The 17287-nt window shown below is 35.6% G+C and overlaps 1 protein-coding gene across 1 annotated transcript in view; it reads left to right on the top strand.

Moving 5' to 3' along the window:
• LOC126262968 (acetylcholine receptor subunit beta-like 1) overlaps positions 1–14743 on the top strand; it is an 845533-nt gene extending 830790 nt beyond the window's left edge. The window contains exon 7 of the mRNA XM_049959919.1: positions 11885–14743. Coding sequence (XP_049815876.1) covers positions 11885–12049 — 165 coding nt within the window. The 3' untranslated portion in view covers positions 12050–14743. The remainder of the gene's footprint in view (positions 1–11884) is intronic.
• Positions 14744–17287: the final 2544 nt, after the last annotated feature.

Raw genomic sequence — 17287 nt, 5'->3', positions numbered from 1 at the left:
GCTATCAGACTGTACTCGATAATTTCTTATGTATGTGGAATTATACCGGCCTGCAAGAAAATCTTTGACGCGTGGAGAGAAAAAGGCTTTATGTAAGAACCTCGTGGATTCGAAAAAAAAGTTGTTATCACCTCTGTGCATTAAGTGGGCCCTAATGAAACAGTTTCTGAAAGCCTTACCCAAATCGGGAAATGATTTAAGTATCTCTGCGAGAAATCGTGCACTTCACTGATGACTAAACTATCAGTTGGAATCGGTAAACTAATATAAATGCCTGAGTGTAACTGTTTATATGGATATGAAATGGTACGATCGCAAAGTTTTTGACAGTGTTGTCTGGAATACTCTCTTTCAAATTCTGAAGGTGGCAGGGGTAAAATACAGGGAGCGAAAGGCTATTTACAGTTTGTACAGAAAACAGATGGTAGTTATAAGAGACGATGGGCATGAAAGGGAAGCAGTGGTTGGGAAGGGAGTGAGACAGGGTTGTAGCCTGTATCGATGTTATTGAAAAAGCAGTAAAGGAAACAAAAGAAAAATTCGGAGTAGGTATTAAAATCCATGGAGAAGAAATAAAAACTTTGAGGTTCGCCGATGACATTGTAATTCTGTCAGAGACAGCAAAGGACTTGGAAGAGCAGTTGAATGGAATGACCAGTGTCTTGAAAGGAGGATATAAGATGAACATCAATAACAGAAAAACGAGGAAAATGGAATGTAGTCAGTTAAGTCGGGCGATGCTGAGGGAATTAGATTAGGAAATGAGACACTTAAAGTAGTAAAGGAATTTTGCTATTTGGGGAGCAAAATAACTGATGATGGTCGAAGTAGAGAGGATATAAAATGTAGACTGGCAATGGCAGGGGAAGGGATTTCTGAAGAAGAGAAACTTGTTAACATCGAGTATAGATTTAAGTGTCAGGAAGTCGTTTCTGAAAGTATTTGTATAGAGTGTAGCCATGTATGGAAGTGAAACATGGACGATAAATAGTTTGGACAAGAAGAAAATAGAAGCTTTCGAAATGAGGTGCTACAGACGAATGCTGAAGATTAGGTGGGTAGATCACATAACTAATGAGGAGGTATTGAATAGAATTGGGGAGAAGACGAGTTTGTGGCACAACTCGACTAGAAAAAGAGATCTGTTGGTAGGGCATATTCTGAGGCATCAAGGGATCACCAATTTAGTATTGGAGGGCAGCGTGGAGGATAAAAATCGTAGAGGGAGACTAAGTGATGAATACACTAAGCGGATTCAGAAGGATGTAGACTGAAGTAGGTACTGGGAGATGAAGCTTGCACAGGATAGAGTAGCATGAAGAGCCGCATCAAACCCGTCTCAGGACTGAAGACCACAACAACAACAACGGTCGCAATAGGCGCAGTCGTAATTAAAGTGGTTGGTAGACTTCAGTTCAGTAGCAGAAAACTATGGAAATACAGACAGTCTACAAAGGACTTTAGTTACAAAACATCCGTGTGACCCTTCTTAGAATATAGCTCAAGTGTGTGGGACCTGTACCAGGTAGGACTACCAGCTTATGTTGAATGTTTGCAGAGAAGGGCAGCATGTATGGTCACAGGTTTTAATGACCCTCGGGAGAGTGTCATGGCGATGCTGAAGAAACTGAACTGCCAGACACCTGAAGATAGACACGGACTGTCCTGAGAAAGCATACTCATAAAGTTTCAAGAACCAGCTTTTCATGAAGAATCTAGGAATACACAAGAATATCACCTCCGCTGTCCACTTCACAGCAGTTTTCAGGTATAGATGTAGATATGTTCGATTTCAACTTCGAATCAAAAATAATGAGTGGAAGTGTAGGTATCATTCAAAGAGGTGGTTACTATGTTCTTAGGTTGCAAAAATGGCTCACTTTGTACACTGAGGTGACAAAAGTCATAGGATAACGATATGTGGTAGTACCGCGTACACAAGATCTAAAAGGATGGTACATTGACAGAGCTGTCGTTTGTACTGACATGATTCTTGTGAAAAGGTTTCCAACGTGATTATGGCTGCACAAAGGGAATTAGCAAACTTTGAATGCGGAATGGTAGTTAGAGCTAGAAGCATGAGACATTCGATTTCGGAAAACGATAGGGAATTCATTACTCCGAGGTCCACAATGTCAAAAGCGCAGTGAAAATACCACATTTCAGGCATTACCTCTTACCACAGACAAGTTAGTGGCCGACGGCCTTCATTTAACGACTGAGAGCAGCAACATGTGCCTGTAGTTGTCAGTGTTAACAGACAACCAACAGTGCATGAGATAATCACAAGAATCAGTGTGGAACGTACGATGAATGTATCTGTTCGGACAGAGTGCCTTTGCTAAACAGCACAACATCGACAGCAGTACCTCTCCGGGGCTTACAACCGTGTCGGTTAGACCCTAGACGACTGGAAAACTGTGGCCTGGTCAGATGAGTTCCAGTTTCAGTTGGTAAGAGCTAATGGTAGGGTTCGAATAAGGTGCAGACCCCACAAAGCAAGGGACCCAAGTTCTCAACAAGGCATTGAGTAAGCCGGTGGTGAAGCCATAATGGTGCGGGCTGTGTTTACATGCAATAGACTGGGTCCTCTTGTCCAACTGAACTGATCATTGACTGGAAGCGGTTACGTTCAGGTAATTAGAGATCACTTGCAGACATACATGGACTTCATATTCCCACACAACGAAGCAATTTTTATGAATGACAAAGCACCAGTCTCTGTGACACAGTTGTTCGTGATTGGTTTGAAGAACATCCTGGACAGTTTGAGGGAATGATTTGGTCACCCAGATTGATCATTATGAAACCAATTGAACATTTATGGGACATAATCATGCTCAACCTCCTGCACTGGCAACACTTCCACAATTATGGATGGCTGCAGAAGCAGTATGACTCAATTTTTCTACATGGAACTTCCAGCGATTTGTTGAGTCCATGTCACATTGAGTTGCTGCAAATTTTTATTGCACTTTCCTGAAAAAAATCAAATGCTTATTTTAGAAGCTTTCACTATGCTGGTAAGCTCAAGAAACTGTCTGTTTGTGATGAAATGTGCAATTATAAAGTCAAAATGTGAGTCCAACGAGCATTGTTATCTTCATCACTGAAAAATATATTGAAATACAATCATAAAAGTCATTATCTGTCATTATGAAACATCATTAAAATTAAAAATGAGAAGCTTAAAATGAATTAGTTCAAAAAATGGTTCAAATGGCTCTATGCATTATGGGACTTAGCGGTCATCAGTCCCCTAGACTTAGAACTACTGAAACATAACTAACCTAAGAACATCACACACATCCATGCCTGAGGCAGGATTCGAACCTGCGACTGTAGCAGTAGCGCGGTTCCGGACTGATGCGTCTAGAACAGCTCGGCCACAGTGGCCGGCAATGAATTAGTCTACATAGTTTTTCCTATTTGTATACCCATAGAAGCATTTGCAGTATGGTGACCTAAAGACAAGCTTATTTCACATAGTGCTCATTTCTTGTTGCCCTATGGGATTACAGTACAGTTAAAAGCAAGTAAAGTAACCACTGAGCAGAAGCAAGCATTAGTGATATTCTGTAAAGCAGATAACAGCGAATCTTGCAGAGGTCTTTTCAGGATATTAGAATCCTTACTCACTCATCAGTACATTTACTCTTTAACAGTTTTTGTTGCTGACAATATAAATCAGTCTCAGCTGAAGAGTCATATGCACAACCACAGAATATAGAAATAATTTTATTGCAGGCTTTGCTTCTTGTTTAGGGTTCAGATTGGATCTATGTAATTTGGTACTGAATTTTTCATCAAGCTCCTATCTAACACACAGCAAACCATAATCCCTACAAGTTCAGAAGAATATTAAAGACTTCCAATACCATACCAGCTTCTTTTTCTAAAAATTGTCTTTTTATCTAAATTCAACAATTGAATAATCTTATTATCCACATAACAAGAAACAAAGTTGACTGTAATCTACATAAAGATTTAAAGTCCCTTACTTTAGTCCAGAAATGTTTCTGTTACTCTGAAAGATATATTTTCAATAACTTGCCAACAACCATAAATAGTTTAGCTGTTAATAAATTACAATTATATTTAAAAGGAGCCAAAAGGATTGATGCCCAGCTCCATCCACTTTGTTGATGAATGTATTTGTAGACTAACAGATATAGACACTATTGATGATATCGAATAATGTGATTGTTACATACAATCTGTCCTCTGCACATTTTCAGTGGAGTGAAGAGGTCTATGTAAGTAAATGTTATGAACTACTTTTTGTTTGATGGCATGTAACTACAGTTGCCTAAGAATTGCCATATGTACTTAAAATAAAAATTTAGATCTTTGTAACAAATTGGGCATTAACTTTTAAATGAAAATATTTTTCAGATTTTTTTTACTTATTCCACATTCTTTAGGACCAAGTGCCTTAGGATCTGTGAGAAAAAAAGCATTTCTGTTCTTTTGAAAAATTTGGATTCCGCATTTTTGCATCTACAACATGTTCTATATCACTGATGATCCACTAATATCACACCCATCGAACAAAAATTATATCTAACCAATTCTCTCATCCATTATCAGTTTTTGTTCTAACATACTATAATATGCAGGGAAAGTAATTTTTTGTTTTTGAAAATAAACATTAAAGGATACATTTCCTGATAATGATGAGATTGCATACTATGAACACACTTTAACATGACAATTTTACATCGTGGGTGCACTGAACCATGGCTGCTTAGCATACTGTAGAAGTCAGACCTGAAATATCATGTTTATGACACTGCCAGCTTCTGCAAACAATTGTACAGAGCCATTACCAAATACTTTGTGTGCTCTGCTTTGCTTTGGGTTGTGGTTGCTCGTTGTTTTGTTTCATTATCTTGAAATGACTGAAGTAACTAATAACAGGGTTCCAATACATACTACACAGTACCAGAAGAGGCAATCCATATGACAATTTGTCAGTTCTGCTTTCACATAAATGCAGAATGTGAGTATAGACTTTCATCCCTGAAAGATGTTGGTGGGCTTGTTCACCACACTGCTCCTCTCCCCTTGGGAGTCTGAATTCTCATTTGTTTACAATTGTGTCCATGTGTCATTACATGGTGTCTGCACCATAAATGGATAAGCCAAAATAGTTTGGCCACTGCCACTGGGAGCATTGTGGACCTGTGATCACTGTGGAAACTATGTAAGTGCAGCAGAGATGAATTGGGTATCATCCTAGTAATGATGTGAGCATTTGTGGAAACTGGATGAAGGATGGGAAACCATGAACCATAGTCCTTTTAAAATTACCTGATAGTTGATGTCTGTCACTTGCAGTGACAGTGTTGCCAAATTGCCACCAGTTGCAGCACTGTTGCAGACAACACGCGGTACGCCACTTTGCAAGTGCTGTTAACAGGCCTGCACATGTTCGATATTTATTGACAATACTAGTTTTTCACACCTTCTGAAATATTAAAGTGACCCTCACAGCATGAAAAATATTGTCAGTGTTGTCAGTGGACAATTCAATTTTAGAAGGTTAAATATGCTTGATATTATTCCATTCCGGGGTTGATCTATATTAATATGAAAATAGAAGTAACAAACCTCAGATTGCCATGATCTGTTTAGTAGAGTGTTTATTCAGATTACTGGTTTTTGCAGACTATGTTGCTATAATCTGAATAACTGCTCTGCTAAAGCAATGGTGATGTTTCGAAGTTTGTAACTTCTGTTTTCTTCATTTTACAAAGTTAAAATGTCGAACAACCAAAAGAAAATATGAGTCACAGTTATTTTAGCTATAGCTAGTAAACAACAGAAAACATCAAAAATGGGCAATACATTTGAGAATGGTTGAAAAAGAACCTACTTGTCATATGTTAATTTACTGACTAAAATCTTAACCATGGAAATAAAAGATGCCAAACAATTTTCGTATGAGTCCTTCATCATCATCAATTATTAATATTGATAGGACATAAAACAGAAAAGCAAAATTCTTCAATGAGAGAGTCAATCGCAGTCGATGAGATTATGTGTAGACTAACTGAGATTTCTGGCAACAGGCAGGTCATTTAAATACTTAAAATTTAGTGCTGTAATATCATCAAACACAATTAGCAATAATGTTATTGAAACCCTTGAAGTAATTATATCTGTACTGCAATGATATATTCAGGTAATTAATGTAAATAATGTGACAAAGCCGATATGTATTTCGTAGCCACTACATATACAGTACATGGTGAGGTCTACTATGTTTCCAAATTAAAGAAGAAAACAATGCCATAAAGAATACTCTATTGATCTCTATAAAGTGATTATTATGACTACTGCATAGTCCTTTAAAAATTCTTTTCTTTATAAAAGATTACTACAAAAATTAAATTAGGGAGATGTTATGCCTAAAGACAAACTAATAACATGAAGAGTGCACATTAGTGCTGCTTGTCTGTCTCATGAAGCTCTGCCAACACCCAAATGAGGAATAATGTCAAACTGTCAGTGGACCTGAAAAATAGTTGACAGCTGGTAATAAAGTTGTGGTAGGTATCAGAATTCACTAGAATAATTCTGCCACCTTTACCAATGGGGAGTGCCATATCTTCTCCTTTCTCATCACTCCAACTTTCATAACAGTATCACATGCATTCACTCATGTTTCATCGATCCAAGCGATGTCCTCGAAATTAATATCTTTCATTTCATGCAAAAATCTGCATCCCATGTGCTTATGTCTTCTCGTACCACTGAGATGATGTGGCCTACAATATTTTTGTATTTAAAGTGGTGACTCTGCAGAACCAGTTGCAATGACGATCTGTTGCCTTCAGAAATTTCAGTCTCACACAGTGTTGTAGGAAGCTATCTAACATAGCCCAATCTCTTTTATGATAATAATTGTATACATGACACCGGATAGGGTCTTGGCAAAAGTATCCAGATCTGTTACATGTTTTGGCAAACTTCTTTTCTTGCCCTGCACTTAAAGACAAGACAGTCCTGCTTCACTTCTTTCATTCTCAAATTTCTCTTTACTAATGCAAAATACAGTTGGTTAACTAACCTTAACCACAGCTTATGTTCATGTGACTTCTTTAGAAACTGGTAAGGGAGGCCCCCCCATTTTCTGCCTCCCTCTCAAACTATTTCTGCACACTGCACACTATTTGTCACAATTGTCCTTTAAAAGCAATTCTTTGCCTGGCTTTCTTTTCTGATGTGTTTGCATTCTGGATCCCTGTGTCTGCCCCTTTTCTTTCAGATTTCATCAAACATGATAAACCACACGATACACACATGCAAAACAATGGTAACGGAACACACATATTTGATAGCCCTACACAGCACTAACCAAACAATAGAAGTCTTCTGAGCATTTGGTGTGGCAGTTTGGCAACAACAAACAGTTCAGGTATGATGTTGAACGCTCTCATTAGAGGAAAACAGCTCCAGACCATGAAGTGTCAACTATCAAGTAATTTAACACAGGCTCTAGGTGTAAGACATCTATGCCTCATGACAGAGTGTAGAGGTTGGAGGCTTGCCCACTTTGTAAACTTGGTTAGTCAGGGATCTGTGGCATATCTGACAACAGAGTATAATGCTGGTACAGGCAAAAGTGTTTTGGAGCACACAAAACGGTGCACACTGTTGTTCGATTGCAGTGGTTACAGGACCATCAGGGCTGAAATGTCAATCAGTGGTAACATATCACCAGGTTAGATTAACCAGGACAGTGTCCATGTGTGGATACCCCGATATACAGGTGAATGACTGCTAAAAACATTCAGCAAACCATAAACACAGGCCCGTGTGGGCTATATTATGGTTCTGTGCCACCTGTAGTAGTAATCAAAGGAATAATTAGAGCTGTGAACCACAAGAACTTTAAAGACATACCCCACATTTGGAGTCACATCTCAACAACAGAGAATACAGTGGTCACACTAACAAATGATACAACAGGAAGGATACTAAACTCAAAGTGAGGAAGCATTAAATACGGAGTCCTATAAGATTTGCTATGTGGTCCACTACTTTTCTTCACCAACATAAATTATTTATCTAAGACATTGGAGAGCTTTAATAAACTGAGAGTTTTCCTGATGACAGTATGATAATGCTTATAGGCTCAAACAAACCAATACCAGACACATTTATGAGAACAATGGGGTACTGGTATTTGCACAACTGATCCACAGCAAACAGTTTAACACTTAATCTTACAAATATTCATATTATGCAGTTTCAAACAAATCAAAATGAGTTATAAATACCAGTATTAGAGATGAAAGGGCACACTTTGGATGAGGCTCCATTGTCCATAGCATACTGATAAGTTAGCTACAAAGTTCAGTTGCCTAGCACACAGAATTCTTACTCATTCCACTGATATGCAGATGAGATTGCTTACATACTTTGCATATCGTCACACAGTGCAGTCCTATGTCAGTACCTTTGGGGCAATGCTGCTAGGGTCTAAACAGAATTTATTCTATTAAAGTGCACAGAAAGTGTATTGTACAAAGTTGCTAACCAAATATCTTGCAGATACTCCTTCAGGAACCTAGTGATTCTTGTGCTTACATGCCAATACACATAATGTATAATGAAATTTGTGCATAAAACTATAGTGTGTTTTGCAACCACAATACTAGAAAAAAAAAACAGTATCCACATTGACTATACATCACTATATAAGTGTCTGAATGAAGTTTTATATTCTGATGCAAAAGTTTATAACAAGTTACTACTACTCTGACAGACATCAGGCAGGAAATTAAAAATCCCCAGACATTAAAAACGAATCTTTCATCAGCAACTCCTTTTACGAGTTTTCAGAATATCTCTATTTGTGAATTTAAATCCTACATAACGTTAATTTTTATATTAAGAAAATTTCCCACAGCTGCAAAAGATGAGAGGCCGCACACTACAAAGGGGCATGTATGAGAAATTCAGGAGATAGGTGTCAGTTGTGTCATACAGTTGACATTTCTTAGTCACTTGCAGTATCACCATTGCAGCAAGCAAATTTGTGGTTTGCGGTGCTGTCTCCAGCCATCTATGAGTACAGTTCTATGATGAAGATTTCAAGCAAACAGCAAATAATGCTGATGAAAAATCAGTATTAGCCCTGTTTAGGATAGTAGTTGGACATTATGAACAGGCAGATATTGTGTTGTTGATGCAGGAAATTTTCTGACGGTAATGCAATTGCCCCTGATAAAAAGTGTGACATCATCCATCAATGATAATCTTTGACAGGTGCATTAAAGCTTTATTGAATGAAATGACTTTACAGTTATGAAGCTCAGCAGTCACTTCTTACATACATCATGCCCCCAAAAATTTTAATGGACAGTTCTTGAAAGGAATAGGGGATGTTCAGTGCAATCATTGTACGGGTCCATGAAACTGACTGCCTGTATGTCATTGTAAGTACAACATAAGTATAACATTTTCTCTTTCTGCAGATGTAGAGGACTATCACACACATTTTAAAAATCTGGGTGATTAAAGAGGATGAAATTATGAATATTTTGATATAAGAAAACTATAGCTGGAAATGTGATATAAAGTTTCCACAGTCATTATCAAATTCTGAATAACCCATGCACTCACTGTCTCTATGAGAATTTACTACATGAGATTCTCAGTGAGAATATGGGCTGAAATTTTGAATGGTGCATGGTATACGAACTTTCTAGACAATGCTTTGCCTGAACTTCTGGAGGACATTCCCTTGCAACTGTGCACTATTTTGTAGTTTTAGAACACTATTTCTTCAGTGCACTTCTATTGGGAGGCCAGAGCATGTCTCACAGACAACTTCAGGCAGAGAGTAATTGGAAAGGGCTGCCCAGTTCTTTGGACTGTGCATTCTGCTGACATCACTGCTTTTGACTTTCTCCTATGGGGTTATGTGAAGTTTCTTGTGTATTCAGCACCAGCAGAAATAGTACCAGAGCTTACTGGGTGAATCTTTAGTGTTTGATTCTGTCAGAAGGATTACAGAACCTTACAGGAAGTCAGAGAAAACATGGCTCATCATTCCATTATGTGAAGAAGTTGACAGCCATCACAGTGATCTACTCTACAGTAGAGAAGTCACACATTCAGTTTACATTATATGAGTGTTCTCCACTGACAATAAACATCTGCTAAACTACAGTACACTGATGTTTCATTTAGCCTACCAAATGCATAGAAAGTGCATAGTGCTGTAGAAACTTCATTTCACAGTTTTACCTGTGTAATTGTTCTGTTTATTGTAATACTAAACTTAGGAATCTTATATTTCTCTCTCTCTCTCAAATAATATATTTTAAATGTCATTTAGTTGTATAGGATTGGGTTTTTATGCACACAGCAAATCAGATGACATATGGATGATGCTGAAACAAAATAAAATGTTATGTGTCATTTTCCATGCAATCCAATATTTGTGGAGCTACCACTACTTTTCTGCAGATTACAAATGACAAGACAGACAAACAAGAAACTAAATAATTCATATGTATAACAACCACACTGTAAGGATTTTGTAGAGTTACTTCATCAAAATAAAATCTGTAGATCACAAAATTCACAGAAATTTTAATTTGTCAACCAAGCAAATGAAGGTAGCAACTTTGGAAATACTGTACTTTCTCTGGAAATGTCACACTGGCTCTTTTGACATTCACATGCCGTTGCTTGTTATTGCCACAAGTGGTTCCAAGTTCATTCCTACAAGCAGAATACTTTGACAGTAACTACTGACTAAACTGGAGATCAAAGAAAAAAACAAATGCTGAACTGTTGCCTTCAAACTTTATTGTTCATTTTGCATGCAGTGTGCTCCATACACTTCAAAAACTGCTGCTGTGGCATAATATTTTTCTAAGGATTAAAAATGTTTTCTGAGATCTATGTTACCCTATTTTTTATTATAGTTGTTATTGTTTCTTATGTTGTAGAGTTTGTCATAATTCTTAACAGTAGATTCCTTTCCCTAAGTGAACATATATATATATTTTAAATTTTAGAATCCACAGAAATTTGTGCTGCAAGAATATCTAATTTTGTAATCACTTATTGTTTCCCCTTTTTTCAATTAGCTTTTCTCCAGAATCCTTCTCATCGTAACTGTTGACTAATTTGCCCAAGGCAGGAATTGTTGTCAGTGAGGGTCTTTATCATCATGTACCATTCAGTTGTTTAACGTTGTATTTCACACCAATTTGGGATTTGCATTTGTTTAATCTATGTCTGATATGAATGTAAAATGTGATAAGTGTCAAAACTGATTAACTTGGCAGGTGCCATCTGTTTGTCTCATCAGAGGATGAAAATAGGCATGTTTAACCTCACCAACAAAGACATATAAAGTCAGGTCCAATTCCATATGGAATGGATGTGCTCAGCAACTGCGTTTATTTAAAGCTGAGAAAACGTATGGCAATCAGTCACTTGCAACCTGTTTATTGCAGATACAGTTGCAGCTACTGTGTAGGATATCATTTGTGCAGTAACGTGAAAGTCACATCATTATTATTGTTTGCCTTTACAAAGAGCCCCTAATAGACTATCCATGTCAGTATTTCAGATCACAATCAGTGAGAAATGAAATACTGACATGATAGTCTAGTGGGGGCTACATGTATAGGTAAGTGGTAATTATGATCTGATTTGCATTTTACCACACCGATGATAGTAACACACTGGTTGAAATCTAGATCTGCAATAAACAGATTATTAATGACTGATTGATGTACATATTCTGAACTTGAAATATAATGTTCCATTTACTTGGCCGTTATAATTTTTCACTCAACTTTTCATTGTGAAATGATCTTGAGTCTTTTTTCTTTCTTTCTTTGTTTTTCAGATCCGGGAGGACTGGAAGTACGTAGCAATGGTCATCGATAGGCTGCAACTTTATATCTTTTTCTTGGTGACCACGGCAGGTACAATTGGTATTCTGATGGATGCTCCACATATATTTGAATATGTGGACCAGGACAGAATAATTGAGATTTATCGAGGAAAATGAGTGACTTCCAAGAGAGTTCATTTTCCTTCTCATTATTATTTTGTGACTGTTCTCAAAATCAGGACAGTCAGTTATTTTGAGTGCAGTGTACAACAGATGTTCCTGTGAATGAACATCGTAAACAGTTGAAAGAAGTCTGCATGCTCTATGAGCTATATAGTGATAATCTGTTACTTAATAGTGATGGTAAACTATTCAAACTACAACCACCAAATCAAGATACAATTCATTAGATAAAATGCTATATGATAATAAATGAACTCATAATGAATGACCCATTCAAACTGAGTACAGTTGAACTTGTTGTTATTAAGTGGCAACCTAGAGTTGATGAGTGGCTAGTAAGATGATAGGCCTAATGGTTGTTTTGGTCCTAGTTTAAGAACATTCTTTTATAATCAAAAGAAGAGGGGAGTGTTTTGGAAAAGTGGAACAATGACATGGAAATCATAAATGTTTCCTTTGAATAAGGAATAATGAGTGCTCAAATTACATCCTATTACAAAAAGGAATTAGAATATTATCTTCAAAATTAAAGTGGAGGATGCTTACACAATGTAAATCGCCTTCTATACATCAAGATATGTCATTATATCTTTGTACATATATTAATGGAAAGAGTGTAAATAGCCCTCTACAGTATAAAAGAACATGTTGTTACATACACCAATCAAAGTTGTGCCCTGTGATTTGAAAATGACAGTGGCTGTGGAAGAATAGTAGAAGGTCATTCGCAAGTCATTTTACTTTCGTATTACTTTGAGTGCACATTAGATTATGTAGACAACACCATGTTAGGAGTTGTAGGTGCTTCATATCTGCAGTGAATCCATATGGAATACTGCAAAGTGAAATTCACCAGTACAAAGCAAAATGGAAGTTTTGGTGACAGATTACATGTTTGAAGAATAATGTCCACTTACTGCCAAAAATGTACGTAACAAATCTTCTGTAAGTTTCATACAGTTTCTGTTGTGGATAATTCTCTTAGTATCAAAATTTTGTATTACTTTTAAAATTTTATTGTATATTTTTATGCAGATTCATCCTGTATAAAATTTCACATTTTGTATATTGTCTTCAAAAGAATTTCTCTCATCATTAGAAAGCCCTGATAGGATTATTTAGGGTGAGGTTCAAAGAAATTTATGTATTTTAACAAAATGATTACACTGCCCAATTTCTTTGTCTATGAATCATTGGGTATGTTTTCATAATTGAGAAAGTACTGAAGGCCCTCATTAAAATGAAAATCTACAGATGCTAAATGCTTGGTGCTGGCTTCTTTTTGAAAAGCATGTGGCATTTACACTATATCATAACAGGTAATGTTTATTCCTCTTCTGCATCCTGTCAAATTGGTAATATTTTCCAGTGATGATCATTATTATTATGCTTACTAAATTCTTCTGTTTGATTGTTTCTTGATAAACACTGGTTCTGTTGATATACCTTATGTCTATAATGGTGATTTATACTTTTGCTAAATCGGTTTTTAACAACTTCCAGTTTTTCTAAAATAAGAAGAGGAGAAAAGTGTTAGATTCTGGACGCAATAATGTAGAATTATATGTTCTTCCTGTGAGCAGCTTACATTTAATCCAATTTTGTTGCTACTTCAGCAGTTTGTTTCATTATTATACATCAATGAATTAAGCTGTTCCAGTTAATGCAGTATTTATTTCTCACACACACAAATGTTTCTGGATTAATATAAACACAACCGAGTGTTATAAGTCCTGAGCACTGCATCTTAACACAGGTAAAAAGACATATGAATGAGTGGCATGAAATCAGAGGGTACACAATGTTATCTTACAGTGTTTTATTGATGCTTATTTTTATAACACAAAATAAAGCAATTATATTAAATATTATAATAACAGAATACCTGTTCTGTCAATGAACTGTGCCCCAATATACTGTGTGGCAAATACTATGTGCAACAGTCTGACATTTTAGTGATATTTAATGCAAAGAAGATGCTAACATTATTATTTTGCAAAGAAAGAAAAGACAATAGGAAATGTTCATAGTGCTAGTATAATTCAAAACTGAAATATGTGGTTTAAAGAAATACTGTAAATTCTGCAGTGATAGACTGGACCTGTCATTATGACATTTATGTGTTGTAATAACATTTACAATGAATTACTAGCAGCTTTCCTGGACAACAGCTCCCACAGCCTATCACTCAGCAAAATTTATAGTTATTTCTCATATTAAGATACATTCAGTTTATGAGGACATAATATTCAGATAAACCCTGAATAGTTTTATGTTACAGAACACTTTCTCAGCTAAGAAGGAATATAAGATGGAACACAGTCATCAACATGTGTAATGCATGGAAGAAGAAATTCACAAATTCAACATGTTTTTACTATCATATTACATACCAACTGAAACAGTTTGCTATCCAAGTAAAAAAAAAAGTTTCCTAAAACAAAATTCCTGAAAAGCGAGTAATTTTTTAAGTGAACAAATCATTTAGCAGATTTTTTAAAATTATCTAACTTCACATGGACAGAACACTTGCACTTTGTTCAGTGTGAGAGAGCCCCATAAAGAATTTTGATTCCTTTATAGAAAAACTTAACTTTCATGAAGGATTCTAAGAGCAATGACTTTAATGAAGCAGTTGTTTAAAACATCTTAACAGTTTTCCACTAATGCCAAGGTTGTTAATGTTAATCTGTGAGTTTTGGCAAATAATAAATATGTATTTACTAAAAATTTAATATCCAAAACTTGCATTGTTGTTCTCAGTAACACTCAAATTATCCTTTGCCACATTTTATTTAAATACCTTATATGAACTGTATCTGACTCACATTTGCTTTTTATTAAATTATTATATGTTTCTTTACAATATAATGACTCAATGTAATAAGAGCCTAAGCACAATTAATACTGAAATGTATTTCAAAGTAACAATGAAAAACATTTAGTATTACTAATGTTGTTACACACACACACACACACACACACACACACACACACACACACACACACACCAGAAAGTCACTTAAGAAAATTTCAGAGGTTCTAAGTTTAAAGATGAGCAATGAAATTTTGTACAATGAGCTAAATATTTTGCAGGTAATTAAATACATGATATCATTTAAATAATGTAGACTGTATAAAAACTGAGCAATGTTTTGAAATTTAATGATACAATAGCATAAAGCAACTGATGCTGTTGATAATAATAATGATAATATATAACAGTTTGTCTTTTGAAATTCTAGACAATACTGTAAATTGGGCTAACTTTGTGTTTTAGTGTCAGAATTATTTTCAATTTTACAATAAGATGAAAAAAGCTATTCCAGAAATATTTGTTTTAAACTTAGAATACAATATATAACAAGTGCATCACCCACCTATAAAGATCTGCCATCTGGATAAACTACCAAATCTGTTCAATATTGAAAATTTTGGGGAAGAATTATGTGGTCTAAGTTATGAATTCTTTCTCCAATGTATGAGGTCATTTTACCTAATAATGAAAGAAAGAGAACTAGATGAATCTCCTAATACCATGTTACATCCAAAAGTAATGATCTTCTTTCTGAAACAGCATTTAAATTTAACAAATCTTTAACCATCAATAAAGAGAGTCAAAATTACTCTTGGTCCCTCAGAATTAATGGATTCTTCTTCCCCCACAAGATTTGGAAAATGCCAGAGAAGAGAATAGCTTTCATCAAATGTCAGATCAATAGTGGCACAATAAACTCATTGTAAGGTTTCATTTAATGAGTTATTTTCAAATGGTCTGTGCATCTCTTTATCATCATTCTCAGCAGTCTCCCATTTTCTTCTTTGTATGTAATTCTACAGTATTTTAGTTTACGTCCTATGTCTTACATAATTTTTCCCTTTTTTATAGTGGATACTATTTTGCCAGACAACATAACATTCATGTTTATACTCGTTATACATTTTTCACTCCATTTTCAAGGGATGATAGTTTTAAAGAAACAAGACGATCTCCAGCATCTTAGGATATTGGTGGCTCTAAAGTGCACTGGAGTTAACCACACTGTAAGATAATGTATTAGACAACATCCATGCAAGATGGGTTTTTCTTCTGTCAAATGATCAACTGATAAGTTTTATCTATGACACATTTGCACAAAATGCTTTATTTATATTCATTTACTGGTGATGACACACATATCTTCATAACCCTGGTGCTATGTGATCACATATGCTTGATAATATCGGAGATGACGTGGGAGTGACAAAAAGTCTTATATCATTTCACTGTTCCCATGTGCTAGTTCCCACTTACACACACAGACATACACAGACAAACACACAGCAGAAATTTAGAACTGCATGCTCTGTAAAAAATTTATTAGGTACAACAGTGACAGAGGGTGAGATTCAAATGTGAATCCAACAGTTTACTAATAATAGATTGAAAATTGTAACTATTTACAATTTATTGCAATAATTTAACACTAAATGTTCTGAGGCTTTGGGTGCATCTTATTTACAACCTGGGTTACCTAGATGCTGATGATGAAATGTACTAAGCCTTAAAAGCTATCAGCAAAATCAACACTATAAATTGTGATTGGCTAGAGTTTTTGACCTACTATTTTTATACTACTGTCTTGAAGAGATGCATTAGGCCTAATGACTAAATGAGTTCTCTCAAAGTGATTGTTGTAACAATTGTAAGCATTGACCATTTGCATTATTGGTATGTAGCTGAAGAAATGATTTACAGTATTATTCACACAAACAAAGTTGACACTCAGAGTGGTGGCTGATGGGAGCAACTGTAATTGGGAATGCCTATACTGTCGCTGCCATAAGCCACTGCACAGAGTGTCAACTTTGTTCGCATGTATAATACGTGGGAACTGAATTATGTGATAATGATAACAAGGAAGGGGAATAAATAGTAAGAAATAGAATTACAAAGCACATTAGAATTGTTAAGAAAGAACAGAAATCAGGGAGGAGAAAACAGAATTGAAGTAACGGATACAGTATCGTGGTATCTTTCCTCTGTCATCTAGCTGTATTTCTCTCTTATGTCACATTTTATATCCCTCCAATCTACATTCATTTTTTGTTTTGACTCCTGCTTTATTATCAGGTTGGATTGTTGTTCATGTAATTTGTTAGTAACTTCCATTTCATCTAAACATTTATTACATGTATTGCCTAGATTTGTTCTGTTTCAGAATGAGAATATAAACTACTGATTTGTGTCTC

This window comes from Schistocerca nitens, chromosome 6, assembly GCF_023898315.1.
Source record: "Schistocerca nitens isolate TAMUIC-IGC-003100 chromosome 6, iqSchNite1.1, whole genome shotgun sequence".
In the NCBI taxonomy this organism is placed as follows: Eukaryota; Metazoa; Arthropoda; class Insecta; order Orthoptera; family Acrididae; genus Schistocerca; species Schistocerca nitens.
This window is presented reverse-complemented; position numbering and strand designations above follow the sequence as displayed.